Genomic DNA, 26296 nt, shown 5'->3' with positions numbered 1-26296 from the left:
ATTACAGTCAATCCCATATGTTGCCTTCACGACCGACATGTGGACAAGTATTGCTACCGAGGGATATATCACTGTAACCGCGCATTTTATCAACAACTGGTCACTGGAATCTTGTGTACTTGCTACACGCCACGTTGAAGAACGTCATACAGGGGAGAATATTGGTAATATTCTAAAATCTATCCAAGATGAATTTGGAATTGAAAAGGTTGCAGGGTTAACTACAGATAACGCCAGCAATATGGCCGTCGCAGCTAATACTGCCGGTTACCCCCGCGTGCGCTGCTTTGCCCACACCCTCCAACTTGCTGTCCACGATGGTCTGAAGCTCGCTGCAATCGAAAACATGTTGATGTTTGCTCGAAAACTGGTAGCATTTTTTTCCAAGTCACCAATGGCTACTCAACAACTTAAAGATTACCAACGAAAGCTTGGAAAATCTCCAAAGAGCGTCGTCACTGACGTTGTTACTCGCTGGAACTCTGTGTTTTTCATGCTGGAACGCCTAGCTTTACTGCATACGGACATCGTTTCTGTCCTTCTTGATCCACTATTGAAGAATCTGAAAGATAACCATTGGACTTTAGTGGAGTGTCTGTCTGTAGCACTAAAGCCGCTTGTATCTGCCACCGAAGTCCTATGCAGTGAAAAATTCCCAACATCATCTGGTGTGTATCCGCTGGTGTTTGCTCTTGTCAACAGGCATCTTGTGGCATCAGATCTGGATACAAACATCATCGCTGGGATGAAGACAGCTATAGCTAGAGGCCTTGAAACACATCTCATGAAGGATCAGTATTGGTTGGAAACACAAACGATAGCCACGGCCCTTGACCCATGCTACAAAAATCTGCGATTTCTTAACGATCAACAATAACAGGACATCAAAGACAAAATTGGTGAACTAATGGATGGAACTTCGTCTACCCAGTCTTCCCAGGTTCAAGTTAAAGAAGAACCCCAGTCACCTCATGACTCAAGCCAGCCAAGCAAAAAGTTCAAATTTTGTGAAAATGACGAGGCTATGTCGTTCTTGCTGAGTGAAATTATTGAAATTTCAGATCACGACGACAATACAGACAGAGACGCAAGAACTGAATATCGTGACTATCTCAGTGCTCCTAACAAACTGTCTGGACCCTCATCCTTGAAGTCTCTGACTCTCGGCTGGTGGAAAGAAAATGCATATGCATTTCCAAGAATTGCACCTTTAGCACAGTAGTACCTTTGTATACCTGGTACAAGCATACCATCAGAGCGAGCATTCTCAACAGCCGGCCTAACAATCACCAAGCAGCGTGCATCACTTGATGCAATACAGCAGATGCAATCATTTTCTTAAACAAAAATCTGAGAGGTACACAGAAGTCCCAGTCTAAGTCAAGCTCAACTCCACTGATGTCTTCTGGTTCAGCTCTGAACACGACTGTCGTCAAAACAGAAGTTCTTACAGAACCCGTGAAAAATGTCACAGAGTCGTGTCAGTCTACAACAACCGCCGTGACAACTGAACCGCCACTACCTAACTTGCCAGAACTCTGAGATAACTTGTCATATTGTGTTTATGATAAGTCCCCTTTTATCAGGTTATGAATTTTGTCACAATTTCCAACATTCTTGAAGTTTCAATGTTCAATTGTTCATCAATATATTGATTAAAGCTTCAAAAAATATTGTTTGGATAATGTATTCTTTGTAGAAAGTAGGTGTACATTAGAACAATTGAGAATGTCACATAAAATAGACGTAATTATTGTTTTTCCTTCCCGACTTTAAGAAATTGAATGTATCAAGGCGATTATTGCTTCTTTGCTCCGACTCAAATGCCAAGTGTATTCCCTTACACAGATTAACAACTGATTAGCTGGTATATATGTGCTATTTCAGTGCTTACAAATCAAGCGACAAGTCGACAGTTTGGTACAGTTTGAAAACATGACCAACTCATGAATGAATTAACTTATAGTACTACATTTCCATATTTAGCGGCAGCTGTGTATACGTGTATGTCACGTGATGCACATTATCGATTTTTTTTTCCTGCAAATTATTGTTCATCTTTGTTGGCAGGTGTCGAATGAAACGCTGATCGTCAGAAAAAAACTTGGTTTGTGTTCAATATGTATTGTAGTATTTGTAGACGTGACGTAATGTTTTTGAAGGTCGTGATTAAGATTAGTGCAGAACTTTACAAGCAAACATTAACACTGAACACTTCCATACACTTTGACAGATAAACAAGTTCCGTGGATGCTTTCTATTTACATTTCAGTGCAGTTCAATTATACTTGTTTTAATACTTTTTGATGGCAATTTTGATCTAATGAACCAATATTCTTAAAGGACGTCCTATTTTCGAGTACTTGAATACGAGTCGAGTTTCACCCCTCGGGTACTCGAGTCCAAAAATTGTGGTCAGGCTTGCTGACTTGGTTGATACATGTCATCGATCCCAATTGCGTGGATTGATGCTCATGATGTCAATCACTGGATTGTCTGATTTTTTTCAGACCACCGTCATATAGCTGGAATATTGCTGAGTGCAGCGTTAAACAACAAACCAAACCAAAAACCTAAATTAAATCTACTTTCAAGAGGAACTGAGAATCAACTGTTCCTGTTATGGGGGTGAAAGATTTGATTCCCTTTGCCTCATTATTTTTGTTTCGCTTCCAGGAATGTATTTACAATTGAGGGTTGAGTCATTTAATATAGGAGGGGTGAGATTTGTCTGTATCATATTTTGCCCCTCACCCCCTACCCATTTTATGTAATATTTCTCCATGACCCCTCCATATGATAAATCTCCAGTCCCTAAATAAATAATGTTCCCTCCCCATAGTTGTGCTAAATTTTTGGCACTGATCATCATTTTTGGCCTGTAAGCTCCATGCCTGAAGGTACTGATGGGGTGTACTGTTGAGCATCAAACAAGTAAAAACAACTTTAGATACTGCTTAGCATAAATTAAAACTTTTCCTACAAAATGTTTGTAGAAGTTCTTTACAAATAACTAGATCTGACAGCACAACAAAGCCAGTCAGTGTTTGATATTTGCAAAACATGATTTGGAGAAATGAAACAAAATCAAATCTTACAATCTGCATTTGCATAGTGCTGATTTCCCATTTTAGATTTAACTTGACAGCTTGTCCTCTCTTTGTGTGTGTTTTCTACTACCTAAGCCTGAAAAATAATAACTACCGACAAAAGACCCAAAATTTTAGGTAATACTGAATTGTGCTCGTTACTCACAATATCGATCACTGGATTTTCTGGTCCACACTCTATTTTGTAAAAACGTCCATCATACGGGTAATATTGCTGAGTGTGGTGTTAAACAAATAATACTTATTTCCAAGGCTTCTTGATGGGTAGGCTAACCTATTGGTTGAAGGGGCAACTGCGATAGGAACTACCACACTCTGAGTGGGCAGAGCTTATACGAGTTATCTGACAGGTCAATATGGCGTCATGATAACACACAAATTTCATTGGTTAATGCGTAAACGGGTGACGTCATGTAAACACCCACCCACGGGGGCCGTTGGACAACAAGGACATAAATTTTAATGGTTATAAATATCCCTTCAAATGATTCCAAGACTTTTCAACGAACGGGTAGGTCTTTGGTTTCGAAACCTACCTGCCATGTCGTCTTCATAAAATGATACTGTGGAATGTCCACGATTTGTCCAGCACAGTCCAACACACAAATTATAGCTCTGCACTATTCTCTTGACGAGAACGAAATATGTTTGTCGTGATTAATAAGAGCAGTGTAATTGAAAAAAACCAAACATAATATGTATCGTGGCACCAATCAAAATCCTGTGGTGTACGGTATATCTGCAGTTTATGAATAGCATTTCCCTCAAAATATACGACAGTTGGGGATTTCAGCAGTGGGGGGATTATGTCGTGGAGCAGTCCGTCCGTCCCACAGAGGGTACTAAGCTTGTGAAATCAACTCCTCCTCCAGCTTTTAAAGAATATCCCTGACACTCTACACACAAGATGTCGACATGTTGATGATACGCATATCGCAGTCCCGTTTCATTTCGACTAATTTTGACAGAGTTACTGCCCCTGTTTTACAGAGCTTCATTTGCCTAACTGTGAGAGAGGTACTAAGCTGGTGAAATCAACTCCTCCTCCAGCTTTTAGAGAATATCCCTGACACTTTACACACAAGATGTCGACATGTTGATGGTACGCATATCGCAGTCCCGTTTCATTTCGGCTCATTTTGACAGAGTTACTGTCCCTGTTTTACGGAGCTTCATGAAATCTACTCCTCCTCCAGTTTTCAGAGTATATCACAATATCTAACTATAACTAGAACTATAGTTAGTTTCCATGTTTAAGGCTTTTGTGGGTGAGATACATCCTTATGGCATTAGTATTCAGACTGGATTTCTCCCAACAAAACGTTCTGCACAATTTGTTTCAAATGCAGTGCCATCTACTGTTGTTATTTCATAAAATACAAAGAAAATATAAACTCGTTAAAAAAATTCATAGGGGGGATGTTGTGCTCTCAGAGCACTCTTGTTTTCGTTGTGTTCCTCTTACCTTCATCTGGAATCTGAATGACAACAATCCTGTATTATACCCTGGTAATGGTCACAAATATTTTCAAGTGATGAAAGTAGTTTTTTGTCGTTTCCGTCACATGTTTTCATTGCCCAGTAGCAATGTATTTGGGCAAATCACACTTGTCCAAAAGCCTCTCATGCCGAAGTCACTCAATCCGTGAAACTTCAATGCAGTGACCCAGATTCTCTGTTGATTGGCATGCCAAGTGACATTTGCATAAGGCAATCCATATTTTTTGTATGTGTTTCTCCCCTCAAGCCTCAACTAATTAGAGAGCGGACAGACAAAATAAAATATATTATTTATTAAAAAATGTCTTTCAATAATTGTGTAAGTTATGTTTTACCCTACCTGACGCTACACAGTGCTTTAGCTTCCCTACCTTATACAAACAAACAGTTCTGGAATGAAGAGACAGTTTAAACAGACTATAGCCCGTGCCTTGGCATCCACGAGCACTGTGTAGCATCAGGTAAGTATAAAAACACTACATTTAAACACTTGGTACTAGAATCTAGTCTATGAATTAATTTATGATGTCGATTGAGTCACTTTGCTTCTGAAACAAATCGTTAACAAACAACTAAAGAAAGAAAAAGTTGACTTGGTTCTTTTATGATGGTGCAATAGTAGATCTAGTAGTTTTTCTTTTATTAGATCGGTGCACAATTTTCCACAGCAGCAGGAAACTTTATATTATTTCACGTCGGAGTGGAGATAAAACAGGGACAGACCCACATACTTCAAAACGATGTTCAGATAAATATTTGTTCACATTAATTCTGTCATGTGCGTGAACATAGATTTCAACACTGTTTTCATCAAGAGTATTCAGGTGGCTGGCCACACAGATCATTCTCTCTGAGTGGTAAACTACTTTCGCATGAATGCATTTGGACTCAAACCTCAAAGCAACAATGACTGTCTGTCATAATGACCATATCAGCAACTGTCCTAATCACCACATCAACTGGGACAACGTCCAAATCCTCTCCAACAATTAACCTCCATGATTTCACTGAAAGAAAACTAACAGAAGCAGTCCACATTCACCACTACAAGCCATCAATCAACAGAGATCAAGGCTATTTCATCCCATCTGCCTACTATGGACTCATAAGGCAAAAGTCACTTATCCTGTTTAATTGGCTTCATGTCCCATTGGCTTCCACCTATGTGTTCTCTGTCCATCATGTTGTGACAGTATTATCTTCTGTTGTCATTACTTACTCATTTTATCACACTCATGTATGTATTTGTTGTTACTGTTAATCCTCCACCTACTATATATATTCTGTACAATGTCCCTCATAAACAGGCCGCTCAACCCTAGATAACCTCACCCGACTAGAACAAGATATTAAGACAGGACAGCTAAATAAACAATATACCACAGGCATCTTCTTAGACTTCTCTAAAGCTTTCGACATGGTATGGCACGATGGGCTAATACAAAAACTTAAAAAAATAGGACTCAAAGGTCAGATAATAAACTACATCCAGGACTTCCTAAACAATCGTAAAATAACCGTGGGTATAGACCAAACTCTATCGGACCAATGTCCCCTAGAAAATGGTACTCCACAGGGCAGTATCCTCAGCCCCACCCTCTTCAATATAATGATAAACGATCTATTCGAGGGCCTATCCCCTAAAGTAAACACATCAAAATTCGCGGATGATGGAGCCATCTGGATCCGCACTAAAAGCATGAACATGGTCCAAAATTTACTCCAAAAATCTCTTAATAAAATACAACAGTGGGCTGACAAATGGGGCTTCTCCCTTAACTCAGAAAAAACAACAGGAATAGTATTCAAACATAAAAACATGAAACCCGCCTCCCCAATCCTCCAGCTAAACAATCAAACAATCAAATTTAAAAAACAAACCAAATTCTTAGGACTTATTTTCGATGAACATCTCACCTGGGATGCTCACATCCAAAACCTAACAACTAAATGCAGTAAAGACCTAAACACCCTAAGATGCCTAACTGGTTCTAACTGGGGAGCATCCAAAGATACCCTCCTCTCTCTCTACATATCACTAATTAGATCAAAACTAGACTACGGCTGCGCCATATACAACACCCTAAACAACTCTCTATCTAAAAAACTTGACTCAATACAATATCAGGCTCTCAAACTAATTACACGCACCCAACATGGCACCTCCTACACCTCACTTCAGGCCTTAACAGGAGAAATGCCACTAAGTCTACGCAGGGAACAGCTAAGCTTAAATTTCTGGGCCGCGTCCCAATCAAACCCTCTCATCCAAAACTTAATAAACCAAAACATCAGCCCCAAAAACCAAGCTCTAGCTCGTAAACACCCCTTACTTACCCCAATATCCCAAAGAATAACAAACTACCTAAATGAACACCAAATTAAAAATCTTAAACAAAACTGCAAACAATCAAATATCTTCACCCCTAAACTTAAAATACCCAAAATAGACACAACACTAGCTAGCCAAATAAATAAACAAACCGACCCAAACATAGCTAAAACTACCACACTAGCATACATACACGAAAATTGGCCAAATTGGTGTCACATTTACACGGACGGATCCTCAGATCCGACCTCCAAACACACAGGTTTCGGAGTCCATACCACACAACCAACTAAAACCACACAATCCTTCCGACTCCCAAACAACCAATCAATATTCACGGCAGAACTAATGGGCATGGCCTCAGCCCTCCATAATCAAGAATCCAAAAACCACAAAAAAATCCTAATACTTACCGACTCCCTAAGTGGACTGCAAGCCCTCCAAAACAAAAATACCAAAACCGACCTAAATTAATAAATCAAATACTTAAAAGCTCCAACGACCTAACTAAGGCAGGCAAACAAATAACCTTCTTGTGGATACCCGCCCACGTAGGAATATACGGTAATGAAAACGCTGATAAAGCAGCTAAACTATCCCTCAAAATCCCAGAAATAAGCTTAAACTTACCCATCTCAAAATCAGAAATTAAAAGTGTAAACAAGCAAAAAATCACCAAAAAATGGCATAACCTATATCTAAACTCAAATAGCCAAATCAAAAAAGTGCTCAGCAAACCACTAACCAAACCAAAAATTCTCCATCCATCCAAAAAAATCGACAGAGTAATCACTAAACTCCAAACAGGACACACCAACCTAAATAACCACCTAAAAAAATTTAAAAAACACACTACAGGTAACTGCCCACACTGCAAACAACCAGAAACCCCAGAACACGCACTCATCCACTGCACACACTACCTAACACATCGAACCGCATTACAAACCACCCTCAATCTAAACAAGGCTCTAACTCTAGAAGCAATACTAAACCCACAAAATAAACTAGAAAACTTCAAGGCCTTAGGCGTATTCTTAATCAAAACGGAACTAATAAAACGCATCTAAAAACACAATAACTCACCAAATCAAAATCACATAAACAAACAAACATCCACCATACCCAGCTCCCTTAGTTCTCCTCCCCAATCCCATCGGCATCTATTCCAAATCTCAAAATTCCCCAATTCTATATAAGCAACCCCTAAAACCCCCCTCTTGGGTTGCACAGACCACCTTCGCCCCTTTCGGAAACACATTAAATGGCCTGGCCGGGCCCGTGTGCGAAATACGCATCAGTCGGAAAGCGCACGTTAAATCTCCAAAGTAAGTAAGTAAGAACTCATAAACAATGCACTTTCCCATAAACGTAACAATAGGAGACTTAAAAATCCCAAAACAGACCCAAAATCAGGAACCTAAATTTCAGTACAATAAAGCCAACTGGGATAAATTTCAAGAAGTATGCAACCAAGCCAACCTAAAGGAACTAGAAACAAACGAACCTGAAACATATTGTCAAAATCTAACTGACTTCATAATTAATGCAGCAAAAAACGCCATCCCTTTCAAAACAAACAAAATAGGCAAACCTACCGTCCCATGGTGGAAAGAAGAAATAGAGCAATCTAGACGCAAACGAAAATCAGCATTCAATAAAACTAAACGCAACTCGAAACACCTAAAAACAGTGCACGGATTAAACCATAAAGTACAAGGCCTAGTCAGAACTGCTAAAACAAGAAACTGGAAAAAGTTCTGCAAAGAAATAAATCACCATACTGATGCCACAAAGGTGTGGCGTAAAATCCAAGCCATTAGGGGCATTAAACGTCATAAGAAAACTCCAAACATAAACAACTCAACCAACCCCTCCCAAAAAGTAACAATCTAGCCAAACACTTCTCAGCAGTCAGTAGCAACAGCAACATTTAGCAAAAAATTCCAAGAACAACTAAGTAAAGAGACCAAATTTACCAATGAACACAAAGATGACCAACTAGAAATTAACCACCCTTTCACATTAGAAGAACTAAACCACGTCCTAAACAATAGGAAAAAGGGCACAGCCCCAGGTCTAGACCTCACCTCTTACCACATTATCAAAAAACTACCGCCTAAACTACTCCAAACACTACTTAAACTCTACAAACTGATCTACCTAAACGGACAGGTCCAAACTCCTTGGAAGCAAGCTTTAGTAATACCAATACCTAAACCAAATAAACCAGCAGATCAGGCAAATTCGTACAGGCCAATCTCCCTAACCTCCAACCTATGTAAAGTAATGGAATCAATGACTAAAAAAAGGCTCCAGCATTACCTAGACCAAAACAACATCATAAACCCAGACCAAAGCGGTTTCACTCCTGGCCGCTCAACTCTTGATAACCTCGCCCGTCTAGAACAGGATATCAAAACAGGTCAACTAAATAAACAATACACTACAGGTATCTTCCTAGACTTCTCAAAGGCATTTGACATGGTTTGGCACTACGGGCTAATTCAAAAACTACAAAAAATAGGACTAAAAGGTCAAATAATTAACTATATCCAGGACTTCCTATCCAACCGAAAAATAACAGTGGGGATAGAAAAGACGCTATCGGACCAATGTCCCCTAGAAAATGGCACCCCCCAGGGCAGCATCCTTAGCCCAACACTTTTTAACATCATGATTAATGATCTTTTCGAAGGAATATCCCCAAAAGTAAACACATCAAAATTCGCAGATGACGGAGCCCTCTGGATCCACACAATAAGCATAAATATGGCCGACAAATGGGGCTTCTCCCTTTACCCTGAAAAAACAACAGGAATAGTCTTTAAACATAAAAATATGCAACCTGCCTCCCCAAGACTAAATCTAAACAATACCCCAATCAAATTCCTTAAAGAAACCAAATTCCTTGGACTAATTTTTGATGAACACCTTACCTGGGATGCCGACATCAAAAACCTCAAAACGAGATGCAGCAAGGATCTAAACACCCTAAGATGTCTCTCGGGCTCCAACTGGGGAGCTTCTAAAGATACGCTCCTATCGCTCTACATAGCACTAATACGATCAAAACTAGACTACGGTTGCGCAATCTACAATACTCTAAACAATTCACACAAAACTAGACTCAATCCAATATCAGGCCCTAAAGATAATCACACGAACACAACACGGTACGGCAAACACCGCACTACAGGCCCTAACAGGAGAAATTCCACTAGAGCTCCGAAGGGAACAACTAACAATAAACTTCTGGGCCGCGTCCCAATCAAATCCCTTAATCCAAACCATGAACAACATCAGCTCAAAAAATCAAGCCACTACTCACCCCAATATCCCAAAGGATAACAAATTATCTCAATGAACACAAAATAAATAACCTAGAACAAAACACTAAAACCTCCAAAATCTTCAACCCCAAACTCGAAACCCCTAAAATAGACACAACATTAGCTGACACACTAAATAAACACACCGACCCAAACTCAGCTAAAACCACAACACCAGCGTACATCCATGAAAAATGGCCAAATTGGTGTCACATCTATACAGATTCGATCTCCAATCACACAGGTTTCGGAGTCTACATATCGCAACATACAAAATCCCTTCGACTCCCAAACAACCAATCTATCTTCACGGCCGAACTAATGGGCATGGCCTCAGCCCTACACAACCAAGAAACCAAAAAACACCAAAAAAATACTAATACTAACAGACTCCCTCAGTGGTCTAAAAATAAAAACACCAAAAAATTGCCCCAAACTAATTAACCAAATACTCAAAAGCTCAAACGACCAAACTAGGGCAGGTAAACAAATAGAATTCATTTGGATACCAGCACACGTAGGGATCTATGGAAACGAAACGCGGACAAAGCAGCAAAATTATCACTAAAACTACCAGAAATTAACCTTAACCTACCTCTCTCTAAAACAGAAATAAAAAGTATCACCAGACGAAAAATTTCTAAAAAATGGCAAAATATTTTCCAAACATCCAAGTGTCAAATAAGGAAAGTCCTCCAAAAAACGCTAACCAAACCTTAAACCCTCCACTCAACAAAAAGAATAGACAGATTAATTACCAAACTTCAAACAGGACACACTAATTTAAATAATCACCGCAGAAGAGCCAAACTACAAACCACAGGAACATGCCCTCACTGCACACATCCAGAAACACCAGAACACATGCTCTTACACTGCTCACACTATCAAACCCAACACACAACACTTAAAAATTCCATAACCCCAAATACAACATTAACTCTAGAATCAATCCTTAATCCAAAAAACCACCCAGACACATTTAAAGCCCTAGGCAATTACTTAATTAAAACTAAACTAATCAGCCGAATCTAAACGCTAAACTCTCCCTAAAACCAACCATATAAAACCACAATCATAAACACCACACTCATCCCTTAAGACTTCCTCCTTCACCCCTGGTATTGGTTATATAAGCAACCAATAAAGCCCCCACACTGGTTGCACCCTCCATTTTTTCCCCCATTTGGCAAACACACTAAATGGCCCGGCAGGCCCGTGTGCAAAATACGCTGCAGTCGGAAAGCACACCTAAAATCTCTTATGTAAGTAAGTAAGTACCCTCATTCAGTCTTGCTTGACAACGGTATTAGGATCTATACCGAAACATACCTTTTTACACAAAGTTGTTATCCATAAATTGTGTCTACTTTGTCATCTGCCAACTTCTAAGTAATGCCTCTCAAACAATTCAACTGTCAAGAACTTTGCAAGTTCGCTTGTCTTCAATATGAGCAACAAAACATTTTCATGTGACGATTTATTTGAACGAGAGAGTTGTTCGAGATGATCAGGGAGGCTTTGGTCATTTTGATTATGACATTGGTGACGTTATCGTGGAGAAAGTTCCAATCCAAGATGACATCATTCCAACTGTCAACTTGAATCAACAAGATGGCGCCTCTCTTCCTGCCCTTGCAAGTGCAACAGAAACATGTTGCAGAAATTCAATTCAAAAACAGTGCTACCAATACTTCTGGACTGAGCTAAAAAGGTGAGGTGTTAGGAGAGATCGTAGATACTTAAACTTGAAGAGACGGATATTAAACGTAGCAGCAGATGAAGGATTGGTGTGGACAAAACGGGAAAGTGATCCCTGATTGTATTTTAAAAAGTGTGCGCGAAGTGTATCGAAAACCATCAAACAAAAAATACATGGAACAAGTGTGGATCTAATGATTAAACTCAGTGTGTGTGAAAGTTCTGTGAAAGAAAAGGAAATCCATAATTAAAGTTTTCTTGGAATATGTGTGTTGGAGTTTTCGTTTATCGTAAGTACAATATTTAGCCTAATAAAGGTCAAAACATCTAGTATATTTTGTTACTTATTTATCAGTTGCTTATGTGTATTGTTATGTTGATATATGTGACGTATTCATATTTTGTAGGCGAGCTAAGAAATATTGGCACAACTTCTGGTGCTTCAAATTAGGCCTCTTCCTAAACACTAGAAGAAAAATATGTGTAATAATTTAAGTTTTATAAATATTAATTTGATAATTGTGTGGAATAGATCTAACTGTTGAATGCAAATGACCAAAACTTAAAAAATATCTGTAATTTTCGGATTGAACAGAAAGAATCTTGTCGCTAATACTTATGTAACTAACGTCAATTTCTCATTTATGTATCGTTACTGTTACATCAACAGAAATTGTTGTTGTGCTGCCGTTCTGCCATAAATATATACACCATAATACACTTTGAAGACAAATGCATTGAATGTGTCACATGTACACATGACCATGTGCTTTGCTATTTATAGCGCAACTGTAAACAAGCTCCGCCCACTGTGAGTGATGCAGACACTAAACATGATCAATTCAATATTTTTATGATTTAACTACAGAAAATTTATTGACTTCTATCTAAACATGGAGTCATTTGTGGTATCCAAGGTTTGTCATTCAAGTTGACGGTCAATGGTGATCTTTTTACTTTCGGTTTTCAAAAAGCTTCTCCCGACACTTGGTTGTGTTTACATTGTCAGTCACTGTTCAAAACTGAAACACTCTGCCACCTTGGGGGCTATTTATAGTCAGGGTGGGGCTCTAAAGCATGTAAAACAAAGGGAACAATGTGTAAAACCCATTTCTGGCATAAGAATCCAAGGTCGGATCCAGAATTTTTTTTGGGGGGGCGCATATCAAAATGCCTTCTTGGGGAGGTTGTCTAACTACAGTTGCTTTTAATAGTGTGTGTGTGTGGTGGGGAAGAGGGGGGGGGGGGTTGTGCTCCCATGGAACCATCCTCGCTTCCTCCTCTCTCTCACACCCACTCACTCACCTTTTATTAATCATTATAGGTCAGCCAACTTGAGTTATTGTTGTTTATGTCTATTTCAGAGAAGGCCATGACAAGTTTGACCTGGTACATCATGTGACAGTGAAATACATGCCACCAAAAGGAAGTTGAGCGATCAGGATCTGGCCTTGGATCAAAGTATATGACCATATCATTGTGAATGTTCTTTAATGAAATAAGAATAAGGGTGAATTGTCTTGAGACAAACAGTTACTAGGATACATATATTGTTTTAGGAACATATGTTAAAAAATATATCAATAGCCTGTGAAAAAATATATAAATAGCCTATTAAAAACCTATGATTTGTGATGTGTTGTTACTCCAGTTGGAATCGGATAGATCAACATATGATTTATTTATAATATGGCAGTAATTATTACTTCAGTATATTAAACAATAAAACAATTTGCAAGTGATCTATGTATAGAAAAGTTTTTACAGTTTTAAAATGGGTACCTGGTGGTAGAAAGGCAGACTTGGCGCCAGAGACTGCTTGTTATACCAAACCATTTATACATGCAGTTGTTAAGAGGACTCCAGGTAGGTTCAAGTTTGAGAATCCTTTTCAGTGCAGATTACCTTATGTGATGTCAGATCGTCATTACACAGTTGTGAGATTGGTACCTGGTAGAAAGGTAATTAATCAGAAATGGCATATACAAAGCACCATGATTTACACATTTTGGTTTATATATATATGTCCCTAGTGTGGTAGAAGTTTAGGTGATAAGATTCAGAAGATGTTTTTTTAAGGAGGGTATCCCCAAAATAACTAAAGTTACTGGGGTATTGGTTCAGTGGGAAGCTAATATCCTGCCTGTTCCCTATATCCACAAATGGACTAATCTCACAACATACCAATACAAGACCAAAGTATACCTGTCTCATCAGTACTCCTGGACTACTCCACTTAACCCATGGCTAATTTTCCTTTGTTGTTTTAACTAGGTTATAGTTATAATGGCATGTGGTTGTTCGGGAGACTACCTTCGGGAGTGATGACACTTTCGCTGTAATACTATCCAGCCATAAGCAAAAATGCAGAATTCTTTAAGTCTTTTGTCTGCCCAACCAGCATAGCCAGTAAGTTTGTATGTCAGTATTTCTTTTAGTGCACAATTCTTTACATTCTTAGATTTTGTAAATAGGCTGGGAAACACTTGCAGTAATGAATGACTTCATTTCTTTTTGAATCACTGTCATCCATGAGTAAATAATATTGTCCAACTTCATATCGACCTATATGCACCTATTCATATAACCATCTTCTAGATAAGTACTTAGTCAGATACTATTTATTGCTAAAGACAATTACATATTTTCATTGACATATATTAGTTATTGTTACATGAAGAATAAGATTGTTTTAAAACATGATTGTTATCTATCTGCTTTGATGTTGTATAGTGCTAATTGTCAAGTTTGTTTGGTATTACATTTAGCATATAGGTAATTTGTTATACAGTGGAACCCTGCTTGTCTTGACCCTCCTCGTCTTGACCCTCCTCATCCTGAAACCGCACTAAGTCATCTTACCCGGGCAAGGGATTTAGCTGACGACCCTTGTCGAACTAGGCTGGAATTTCCAGGCTCAATTGTAGTGCCACCAGTGGCTATTAGGACTTGTGTCCCTTCTATTGACCAATCAGATTCCGCTTTTCACATCACTTGCACAGTTTTCTGCCTCAGGGGATTCCTGCAATAATGTTTTCGATTGTCGTATAATATTTACGCTCAGTGGGACATCAGGCGTGCTCATGTAGCTAGGTTTACTTTCTATAATTATGGAGGCCACTGATTGCATGTCTGAAAAAAATATTTTACATCACTCACACAGCTGTTTCAAGTATTGAATGTAAACTTCCTCTTTTTCGTGTCGCATTTTGCTATGGCTGAAATCATATGGTAATCATATGGAAATCATATCATATATCTCATATGGTCCAATCAGAATCAAGGTTACACATTTGTGGAAATATTGTAGTCATATGGGCGATTTTCATTGTTTTATTACCGCCACAAAGAGCAGTCGGAAAAATGTTCACATCCTCAACCATCTTCTGATAATGCCAAAGATGTTTCTCCTTTGAATGTCTGCAGTATCGCAGAATTGCCAACCATAGGTAACGTTAGTGAAACACAGAATGTTTCGCATGGTGCACCTGACATAGACAGACTGAAAAAGGTTGAAATTTTCAATGAACCTGGCTTCGCGACTATATGTGGTTCCAGCATAACTCAGAAAGAAATACTATGACATGTCAGCTGTGCATATATCATGTGAAATCTAATTCAATCACAAAACTAAATTTTTATTTTGGAAAGAATACTTTCAAGAAACACCTTCAATGGTGATCACAAACAAGCTGTTGAGACTAAATATATGACATATCAGACGTTGTTTCAGTAATACTTAACGTTACATCTGAGAAGGAAGCCATGGGAAACATTCTATGTAGCGCTAGTGTTACCTGCAGATGGGGATTCTGCATCAATATCGTATTTTAAGGTTATTTTTTGTATGATCTCTCAGAGTGTGGCCCCATTAGTTTTGAAAATGTCCCCATGTTTTTGTGCTGAAGGGGTCCCTGTCCCCAACTTGTTCAGTTCTTGGCACACACACTGCGTGCATTTTAATCAAACAAAATGGCAGCACACAGTCAAGATGATCTGGTTGATAATCCATATATATTGTGATAAAACAGGTCTTACTTTACGAAGTGCATCCCATCATGTGAACACTTTCATTAAAAACATGAAAACATTTGGAAAATATCTGTTGATGCTGAGTTGGCGGTACACATACTTTCTTTGCAAATCCTGCTTATGACTGAAATCTGCAAGGCAGATTACGAACCAGAGTTTGCTACATGTTTTTGATTGGACTAAGCATAGACTCGTTAGTCGTTAGCCAAAATATTACTCCTTTATCCCAGCACAGTTCAGCAAGGGTGGAAACTGGACTTTTCTGGTAATTTAACTCCCTAACCTCGGGAAGATGCACTTACTGGACATCTCGTATGAAAAACAAAAAGGTACTATATATCTGATCGCAGTGGAAGATTGGTATGATAGAGTTGCTATTAATCTGATTTTCATTTGACACTGAGGTGAAGTTTAAGTTAATGTCTGCAGTTAATGTATCCACAAAGGCTTGTATGACCTCCTACCTTTTCCATGATTGCTTGCTTGGTCCTGTGTGTGTTAGATTGGTAGCTTTACATGTATGTATTGAATACAAGAATGTGTATTGTTTATCAAAATGTTGCTTTTATTCATTAGGGGAGCTAACACTTGTCAATTTACTAATTGATTCACATATCAGGACAATTCCTTTAAAAACGCAAGTGTCCAGGTAAGCAGGGTTGTTTTGTATTTACAAACAGTATACATGTATTTCTGATCAGAATTTTCAAAATATTTGTCATATTATCGATATTCAATTTCTGAATGTGGCTACATTTGTTCATGATCAAATCTTATCCATTTGTATTCTATGATGTCTTTTCAACTAACAGATTTGCCCATAGAATGATATGTTAATATCAATTGTATTGTTATGAATATTGCATGGCCAAACAAACCAGCCATTTTGTTTCTTGAAAATTCAGCTGGTTATGTGAGGTGAGGTGAAATGAGGTTTAACGTCGCGTCCAAGATTATTGCACTTATATAGCGACGTGCATGTACATGTATGTGATTGTGTGGCTGCTTGTACTAGTCCGTACTGATGCCGATTTATAGTGCTAGCCCACTGAGATACCATGCCGCAGTTTAGCATGAATACCCCACTCAGACACATTATACTGACTCCGAGTCGACCAGTCCTTGTTTTAGCCCCTTAATGCCGAGCGCCAGACAGGGTAACAACAAGTACCATCTTTTTACGTCTTTTGGTATGACGCGGTCGGGGATCGAACCCCGGACCTTCCGCTCTCCGGGCGGACGCTCTACCACTAGACTCAGCTGGTTATGAATTGTTGAAATTCAAGGTATAACTTTTGACTGTTTGTATGATATAAATATTGTCACTTGTCACATTCACTGCATTGTTCATCACCCTATTTCTTCCTTGTTTTTGTCAGCAGTGGGTGCTTATCATCGTCAATACTTCATGGGTTTGTATTCACTGCATTCCTTCATAATCAAATCATAAAATCAAGCTGTGTATAAGTCTCCGAAGTGAAATGAGCGAACTGTTGATATTGAAGAAACGTGAAGAGTAGATAACATTAAGGTTGTGGCAGGAGAAATCTTATTTGATGTAGCAGGATCACGAGGGGTACATGGGGTTTTATGCGTGCGGCTTTTTGCTTTGAAGCGGAAATAAAGGATTTATTCTGTCTCTCAGAAATACACGTGCAGCCTGTTCTGCTTGTGGCAGGGTGTTAGAGATTTATTCCCCCACTGAGAAATTTATTACCCCCCAAGGCGGGTTACACAGTATTTTATCAAGATCACGTGGACCAATCAGATCTCATCATTCTGACATGGAGATATGATAATGCATTTTGTCTGATGTAGTGTGAGGGCTAAATGGTCTGAGTATTCTCTTGAACCAGGCCGTGACTTGAATAGTTGCTTAAGATAACAACTACACTCCTACAGCTGATGGGTCACTGGATTATTCCCTCATTTTGGAATTTTGTGATAGTCCACGATCGGTTTATGGCATTCAAAAACGTAGCTGTTGTTTTAAAAATTCCAAAATCAGTACAGTTAGATATGGTATGAGTACAAAACGCCATGGCACTGTAAATCTGGGTACAACTCAATTTAATCTTTTTGTACCCAGGGTATATTTTGATGGTAAACCGATCGAGAGTGATGCTATCAGCACTACTACACTTCATGGGTAATGGAGGAACATAATGTGTACAAACCTGTTTGGACAATGGATGTTGATGTCAATAAAATATTTGCTCAACTGGTGCCAATGACTAAGTTTCTAAATGGGAGAAAATAAGTAGATTAAGGAAAGTAATGTTGGCATAATTATTGACTGAAATTGGTATAAACTCATCATCTGGAACAAGAATTTATATCAACCTTTTATGAACTGTGATGAGTCAAGTTAATGCAATGGCAGTAGAACTATTTTTCCTCTATCAGCACCTCTGAATTGGATATTGTTTAATCTGTGAGTCCAAACTTTTTTTAAAAATCTTGTTCAGTTTATGATTCAGAGCCTCCAAAAAATTGAAATTAAAAAAAAAGAGTAGTAGTAGGTTTTTTTTTATATTTCGTTGACCCAGACACAAAGCATTTCAGCACTAGCCCACTAGCCCCAACCAGTTTTGTTAATGTTAATTGTGCCCTAAGGGCAAGTAGAATTTCAAACACTATTCGGCCTTGTAAACCTTCTTGGTTAATTTACATTCTTGCCATTTACTGTGGCTATCAATATAAAAAACTGTAATACTATAATTAAAACTTGTTAAACATTTATTTTAGATATGTCACAAGAGGAAATAAAAACAAATATTTAAAATTTGATTTATTTATCTTTAAGTTAATTGTTATTTTTTTCGACCTACCAACTGGAATTTTTGGGCATAACACCCACACCTTCACCCACCCTCACAAGTTTTTGTAAAAACAATATGGTTAGTTTATTTGAGAATATGATCATGAAATCATAGAAGACAATTCCTGAAATTGTATGATGATGGATGTGTAAGAAAAGGTTAAGGAGACTAATTACTATCAAACTAGATAACCGAATGTTTACCCTATGGTCGTACTCTTCCGCCATAAGATCTTCCTTGCTCAGATTTTTTGGAGATTCTTTCTCTGCTTGCCTTCTGTGATGGTGCTTACTTGCTGTGATTTCTCTTCCTTCTGTGAGGCCCTCACTATTTGCTAGTGCCTGGATAGTTTTGGCTTCTACTCTCTAGTGCCTGGATAGTGTAGGCCTCTACTGTCTTGTGTGTGGATAGTGTTGGCCTCTACTCTCTAGTGCATGAATAGTGTAGGCCCTACTCTTGTGCCTGGATGGTGTAGGCCACTACTCTCTAGAGCTTGGATAGTGAAGGCCTTATTACTCTCTTGTGCCTGAATAGTGTAGGCCTCTACTCTAGTGCCTGGATAGTGTAGGCCTCTACTCTTGTGCCTGGATAGTGTAGGCCTCTACTCTAGTGCCTGGATAGTGTAGGCTTTTTTACTCTCTTGTGCCTGGATAGTGTTGGCCTCTACTCTCTAGTGCATGGATAGTGTAGGCCTCTACCCTAGTGCCTGAATAGTGTTGGCCGCTACTGTCTTGTGTGTGGATAGTCTTGGCCTCTACTCTCTTGTGCCTGGTTAGTGTAGGCCCTACTCTTGTGCTTGGATAGTGTAGGCCTCTACTCTCTAGTGCCTGGATAGTGTAGGCCTCTACTCTAGTGCCTGGATAGTGTAGGCCCTACTCTAGTGCCTGGATAGTGTAGGCTTTATTACTCTCTTGTGCCTGGATAGTGTTGGCCTCTACTCTCTAGTGCATGGATAGTGTAGGCCTCTGCCCTAGTGCCTGAATAGTGTTGGCCGCTACTGTCTTGTGTGTGGATAGTCTTGGCCTCTACTCTCTAGTGCCTGGATAGTGTAGGCCTCTACTCTAGTGCCTGGATAGTGTAGGCCCTACTCTTGTGCCTGGATAGTGTTGGCCTCTACCCTCTATAGCATGGATAGTGTAGGCCTCTACTCTGGTGCCTGGATAGTGCAGGCCTTATTACACTACTGTCTGGATGGTGTAGGCCACTACTCTCTAGTGCCTGGATAGTGTTGGCCTCTACTCTCTAATGCATGGATAGTTTAGGCCCTACTCTCTAGTGCATGGATAGTGTAGGCCTTATTACTTTCTTGTGCCTGGATACTGTTGGCCTCTTCTCTCTAGTGCATGGATAGTGTAGGCCCTACTCTCTAGTGCCTGGATAGTGTAGGCATCTACTGTCTTGTGTGTGGATAGTGTTGGCCTTTACTCTCTAGTGCATGGATAGTGTAGGCCTCTACTCTTGTGCCTGGATAGTGTAGGCCTCTACTCTAGTGCCTGGATAGTGTAGGCTTTTTTACTCTCTTGTGCCTGGATAGTGTTGGCCTCTACTCTCTAGTGCATGGATAGTGTAGGCCTCTACCCTAGTGCCTGAATAGTGTTGGCCGCTACTGTCTTGTGTGTGGATAGTCTTGGCCTCTACTCTCTTGTGCCTGGTTAGTGTAGGCCCTACTCTTGTGCTTGGATAGTGTAGGCCTCTACTCTCTAGTGCCTGGATAGTGTAGGCCTCTACTCTAGTGCCTGGATAGTGTAGGCCCTACTCTAGTGCCTGGATAGTGTAGGCTTTATTACTCTCTTGTGCCTGGATAGTGTTGGCCTCTACTCTCTAGTGCATGGATAGTGTAGGCCTCTGCCCTAGTGCCTGAATAGTGTTGGCCGCTACTGTCTTGTGTGTGGATAGTCTTGGCCTCTACTCTCTAGTGCCTGGATAGTGTAGGCCTCTACTCTAGTGCCTGGATAGTGTAGGCCCTACTCTTGTGCCTGGATAGTGTTGGCCTCTACCCTCTATAGCATGGATAGTGTAGGCCTCTACTCTGGTGCCTGGATAGTGCAGGCCTTATTACACTACTGTCTGGATGGTGTAGGCCACTACTCTCTAGTGCCTGGATAGTGTTGGCCTCTACTCTCTAGTGCATGGATAGTTTAGGCCCTACTCTCTAGTGCATGGATAGTGTAGGCCTTATTACTTTCTTGTGCCTGGATACTGTTGGCCTCTTCTCTCTAGTGCATGGATAGTGTAGGCCCTACTCTCTAGTGCATGGATAGTGTAGGCATCTACTGTCTTGTGTGTGGATAGTGTTGGCCTTTACTCTCTAGTGCATGGATAGTGTAGGCCCCACTCTTGTGCCTGGATGGTGTAGGCCACCCTCTCTTGTGCCTGGATAGTGTAGGCCTTATTACTCTCTTGTGCCTGGATAGTGTAGGCCTCTACTCTAGTGCCTGGATAGTGTAGGTCTTATTACTCTCTTGTGCCTGGATAGTGTAGGCCTTATTACGCTCTTGTACCTGGATAGTGTTGGCCTCTACTTTCTAGTGCCTGGATAGTGTAGGCCTCTACTCCAGTGCCTGGATAGTGTTGGCCTCTACTCTCTAGTGTCTGGATAGTGTAGGGCTTATTAGTCTCTTGTGCCTGGATAGTGTAGGCCTCTACTCTCAAGTGCCTGGGTAGTGTAGGCCTCTACTCTCGTGCCTGGATAGTGCAGGCCTTATTACACAACTGTCTGGATGGTGTAGGCCACTACTCTCTAGTGCCTGAATAGTGTTGGCTTCTACTCTCCAGTGCCTGGATAGTTTAGGCCCTACTCTCTAGTGCCTGGGTAGTGTTGGCCTCTACTCTCTAGTGCCTGGATAGTTTAGGCCCCATGCTTGTGCCTGGATGGTGTAGGCCACCCTCTCTAGTGCCTGGATAGTGTAGGCCTTATTACTCTCTTGTCCCTGGATACTGTTGGCCTCTACTCTCTAGTGCCTGGATAGTGTTGGCCTCTACTCTCTAGTGCCTGGATAGTTTAGGCCCCATGCTTGTGCCTGGATGGTGTAGGCCACCCTCTCTAGTGCCTGGATAGTGTAGGCCTTATTACTCTCTTGTGCCTGGATAGTTTAGGCCCTACTCTCTAGTGCCTGGGTAGTGTTGGCCTCTACTCTCTAGTGCCTGGATAGTTTAGGCCTTATTACACTCTAGTGCTTTGATAGTGTAGGCCTTATTACTCTCTTGTGCCTTGATAGTGTAGGCCTTATTACGCTCTTGTACCTTGATAGTGTTGGCCTCTACTTTCTAGTGCCTGGATAGTGTAGGCCTCTACTCTTTAGTGCCTGGATAGTGTAGGCCTTATTACTCTCTTGTGCCTGGATACTGTTGGCCTCTACTCTCTAGTGCCTGGATAGTGTAGGCCTCTACTCTCGTGCCGGGATAGTGTATGATTGATAAAGCTATAGTGCCTGAATAGTGTAGGCCTTATTACTCTCTTGTGCCTGGATAGTGTAGGCCTCTACTCTTGTGCCTGGATAGTGTAGGCTACACTACTCTGTTGTGCCTGGATAGTATCTGCAGCATATGTGCCTAGATAGTCTAGGTTCTCTTGTGCCTGTAATCCACCTTAAGTTGGTTCTTTGAGTGGTATGATATTGCCTTCTAGAAACAATTATATCCCATTCAAGGAGTAAGACAGTAGTGTCACTTACTGATTTTATGACCCTTAGTTCAATACTCTTGACAACAAGATATGGAAATGCTCTGTTTGAAAGGCACAGTTAATTACATGCATGTTGGAAGGGACTAGATCAGACACAGGTACTAAGGGTGAAACGATACATCGGTGATACCCATGACGATCCAGGGTAGCATAGGTTTTCAGCAACCCATTCTTGCCATAAAAGGCAACTATGCTTGTCCTAAGAGGCGATGAATGGGATCAGGTGGTCAGGCTCGCTTGCATGAAGCATGTCATCGATCCCAATTGCGTGGCTTGATGCTCATGATTTCAATCACTGGATTGTCTGGTCCAGACTCGATTATTTACAGACCGCCATCATATTGCTGAGTGCGGCGTAAAACAACAAACCAAACAACAAAAAACACTGCTACAGGTTAAAAATTATTCAAATTGGATATAGATCTGGTTTGTATATAGATCTGGTTTGTATCAGTTTGCTACTCTAACCGTAATAGTTCATCAGATCCATCAGATCATGCTGTGTAATGTGACTGGTTATTATATGGGTACCAGTAAATAGTATTACTATGATTAGTAACTAGATTTTTATTAAGTTAATCTAAATATTTAAATGTCTGTTGACTTTGAATCTCTATCATTGAACTGTTATTTTTTGTGAATATCCTAAATTATATTTTTTTGTACAGAATTTAGATTTCAGGATGAAATGTTATTGGATCACTGTCAATTTCTATGGTGCTATTTGTAACACTGAATACTTGCATTCCATAATACCATTCGGCTCTTCTGGTATCATAGAGAAGTAAGTGATATGTTATAGAGTATCTTAGTGGGAACAATTTTAAGTAATCTGAATGATTAATTCAACAAGTCAAAATTGTTGATGTAAACTCTACAAGACTCAAATTCCTTCCTAACTTGTTCTAGAACATCAACATTATTTGAAAATCAAATTTGCTGAATTCTTTTTTCAAACAAAATGGAAAGAGATCTGAATTTTTGTGTCACCTTTGGCAATGGAATAAGAACCATACTAGTACACTCTTCATCAGATGGATTGTATTAGAATGATTTGTATAAACATTGCTGGGGTAGGATTGACTAAATAGATCGGGTGGTCAGGCTTGGTGACTTGGCTGATTTGCGTGTCATTGTTTCCCAATTGTCTGATTGAGAGTTGATTATTTTAAATACAGACCGCTGTCATATAGCTGGAGGGGGACGCAATTCACTGTGCAGAGTTGCGTCCCTTGGGCACGCCAGAAACCTTTGATTGTGGGTTCGAATCCTGGTTCACCCCGATTATGTTTCTAGGTTTGTCAGCACCATACCCATCCTTGTGGGTTACACCACTTTAAGCTGACACGCCACGATATAACTGGAATACTGTTAAAAGCAGCGTTTAAACCCAACTCACTGACTCATATAGCTGGAATGTTGCTGAGTGCGGTGTTATAAAAGAATAGTAATTAAAAAAAGGCAATGCTCGGAGATCTCTTCCACTTAAGGCAAGTCCAACTCATTTCATGTTTCATGGGGTATTTTCTCAGTATGCCAGAAGGTCGGAGCTGTATCGGAAGATAAGACAATGCTGTTAAGTATGTATGACGTTTAAGAATTTCCGAAACAAAATCTTGAAATTAGTTTTGACAAAATTTTGATAATTCATTGTTTTCAATCATACAAGGCATAGTGTAGTTTTGTTAACTTTAGGTCTCACCTAAATTTACCAGAAAAGAATTTTGCTGATAACCAAGAAATGTCATTTCATTTCTGCAACATTTTATGAAAATAAAAAGTTGGCAGTGACATTTGTTTCATAAGATCTCCAGTAAAAGGAATGCAGTTTAACAAACCACCTTGTTTAAGTACATGTCACATCTTTGAACTATCTGCTAAATCTCACAGTATGTTGACCCTGCTACAAACACAACATTTATTAGGTCAGGTAGCTCAAATATTGCCCATTTATTGTTTTTATCAAATGGGCATCATTGGGTTGGAAGTTTACATTGACATAGAGAATGTTTGGTAAAGATGTGCATTCCAACTAAAATGACAATGATAAAACTGTTGTTACAATTCTTCCTTTGCCAATGCTTTCTCTAAGTTTCATATTGTGATCCTTTTGTTGTTGAATGTTAATTTACATGTTAAAATCGAAAGATGTTACCTTCTGAAGATACTCAAGTCTTGTATGTGAATTGCATTTTTGCTAGTCTTGTTTATGTGATGGAACAATTTGTAGGTTCAATGTGGGAACAGGTTTTGCATTACATCGGATATGTTGTGATATGGCAACAATATTGTTGACGGGCATGAAACAAAGTTAATAAATATCTTTTGGGAAGCTTTTGATTGATACAGCTTTTCCACTTGACAACAAACAAGAGCAAGAGCCTGTTCAAATGACTGATATGAACAACTATAGTTTAGAAATGAAATAAACACTGACAGACTACTAGCTGACCATAAACACTGACTGGTGAAATCCCTAGCAGGGATGTTAATACGTTTGCACTATGTTCATTGTGTAGCATCTTCCCAAGGCAAGGGAGTTCACTGACTGTAAAAGTCTAGTTTCCACCCTTGCCAAACAAGGCTGGAATTTCGTGACTCGAGTGTAGCACCACCAGTGGCTATTACAAATTATGTCCCTTCTGTGTCGATCCTATTGACCAATCAAATTCCACATCTCATATTACTTGCATTTGCTTCAAACAAAATGGCGGTGCCCAGTGAAGACAATCTGATCGGTAATCAAGATCTATATTGAAGTAAGATAGGTCTTACTTGGCAAAGTGCATCAAATCAAGTAGAACCTTGATTGAAAACATAAAACAATTTGGAAAATATCTGTTGGTGTAAGTTGACAGTACACATGCTATGCAAATCCTGCAATTGACCAAAATCTGCACATTAGTTTACGAACCGGATGTCAATTTTGTTTGATTGGACTGTGCATAGATTCATTAGTCCAGCAAAATAATAACTTCATAATTCTACCTAGTTCGGCAAGGGTGGAAACTGGACTTTTATAGTCAGTTAACTTCCTTGCCTCAGGAAGATGTTTTGTAGGAACATTGTGTATGAGTTCATATGCCCAGTCATGAATAGATACAGAACTTGTTTTTCATTCAGACACTTTAACCTTGTTCAGGGTTTTGGCATGTCTGCTGAGTATCGCCAGAGTTGCCCACTGATTCCCGAATTAACCTGTTCCACTAGAAATAAGGACTTGCACAAAACGATCTTAGTGCTAAGACTATCGTAAGCCTATGTTAAAGTATGGGAGTTAAGATCATCTTAGCGCTAAGATTGCTTTGTGCAAGTGGGCCCTTGTTTGAGTAGTGGATAAAGTGTAACCCTGCTAAGCCGCACTTAATTGTCAATATGTTTTCTGTAGTAACGATTCATGACTGGAGCAATGTCTGCTTGTATGTATGTAGATGCTTCCAACAGTAATTATCTGGAATACTTGTTCTTCAAAGTAACAGCGTTATACTGCATTGAATCCTACATCAGTTGGAGAATGTGGAGAACCCAAAGTTAGAAGTCACTCTTTACAATTCAAGTTGTTGAATTTTTTTCTCCAGATATGTTTGTTACAATTTCCAGGTTTTGGATTCCATCAAATGCTTCTTTGTTCTGTATGTTGTATGTTAAGGTTGTGATTCCACTTGTTTGTTTAATATTGTCATCCTTATCCAAATGTTTATGTCTAAGCTGCCAGGCATAAATGTTGTGTCCCAGAAATAAAACTCTCTGAAAAACTGCCTTGTTTAATGTAATATTTTCCT

General features: G+C 39.6%; 1 protein-coding gene and 1 long non-coding RNA gene across 2 annotated transcripts in view; both read left to right on the top strand.

Annotated features, from left to right (window-relative positions):
* Window positions 1–13636, top strand: part of LOC124149730 (abscission/NoCut checkpoint regulator-like) — an 89544-nt gene extending 75908 nt beyond the window's left edge. The window contains exon 11 of the mRNA XM_046521479.1: window positions 13340–13636. Coding sequence (XP_046377435.1) covers window positions 13340–13409 — 70 coding nt within the window. The 3' untranslated portion in view covers window positions 13410–13636. The remainder of the gene's footprint in view (window positions 1–13339) is intronic.
* A 3510-nt stretch (window positions 13637–17146) lies between these two features.
* LOC124149732 lies at window positions 17147–26271 on the top strand. The gene is made up of 2 exons (XR_006863140.2): window positions 17147–21277; window positions 21311–26271. It is a non-coding gene; the product is annotated as an uncharacterized LOC124149732 (long non-coding RNA).
* The last annotated feature ends 25 nt before the right edge of the window (window positions 26272–26296 follow it).

This window comes from Haliotis rufescens, unplaced genomic scaffold (genome assembly GCF_023055435.1).
Source record: "Haliotis rufescens isolate VD_foot unplaced genomic scaffold, xgHalRufe1.0.p SCAF_3, whole genome shotgun sequence".
In the NCBI taxonomy this organism is placed as follows: Eukaryota; Metazoa; Mollusca; class Gastropoda; order Lepetellida; family Haliotidae; genus Haliotis; species Haliotis rufescens.
The sequence above is the reverse complement of the archived record's forward strand: the minus strand, read 5'-3'. Positions and strand labels throughout refer to the sequence as shown.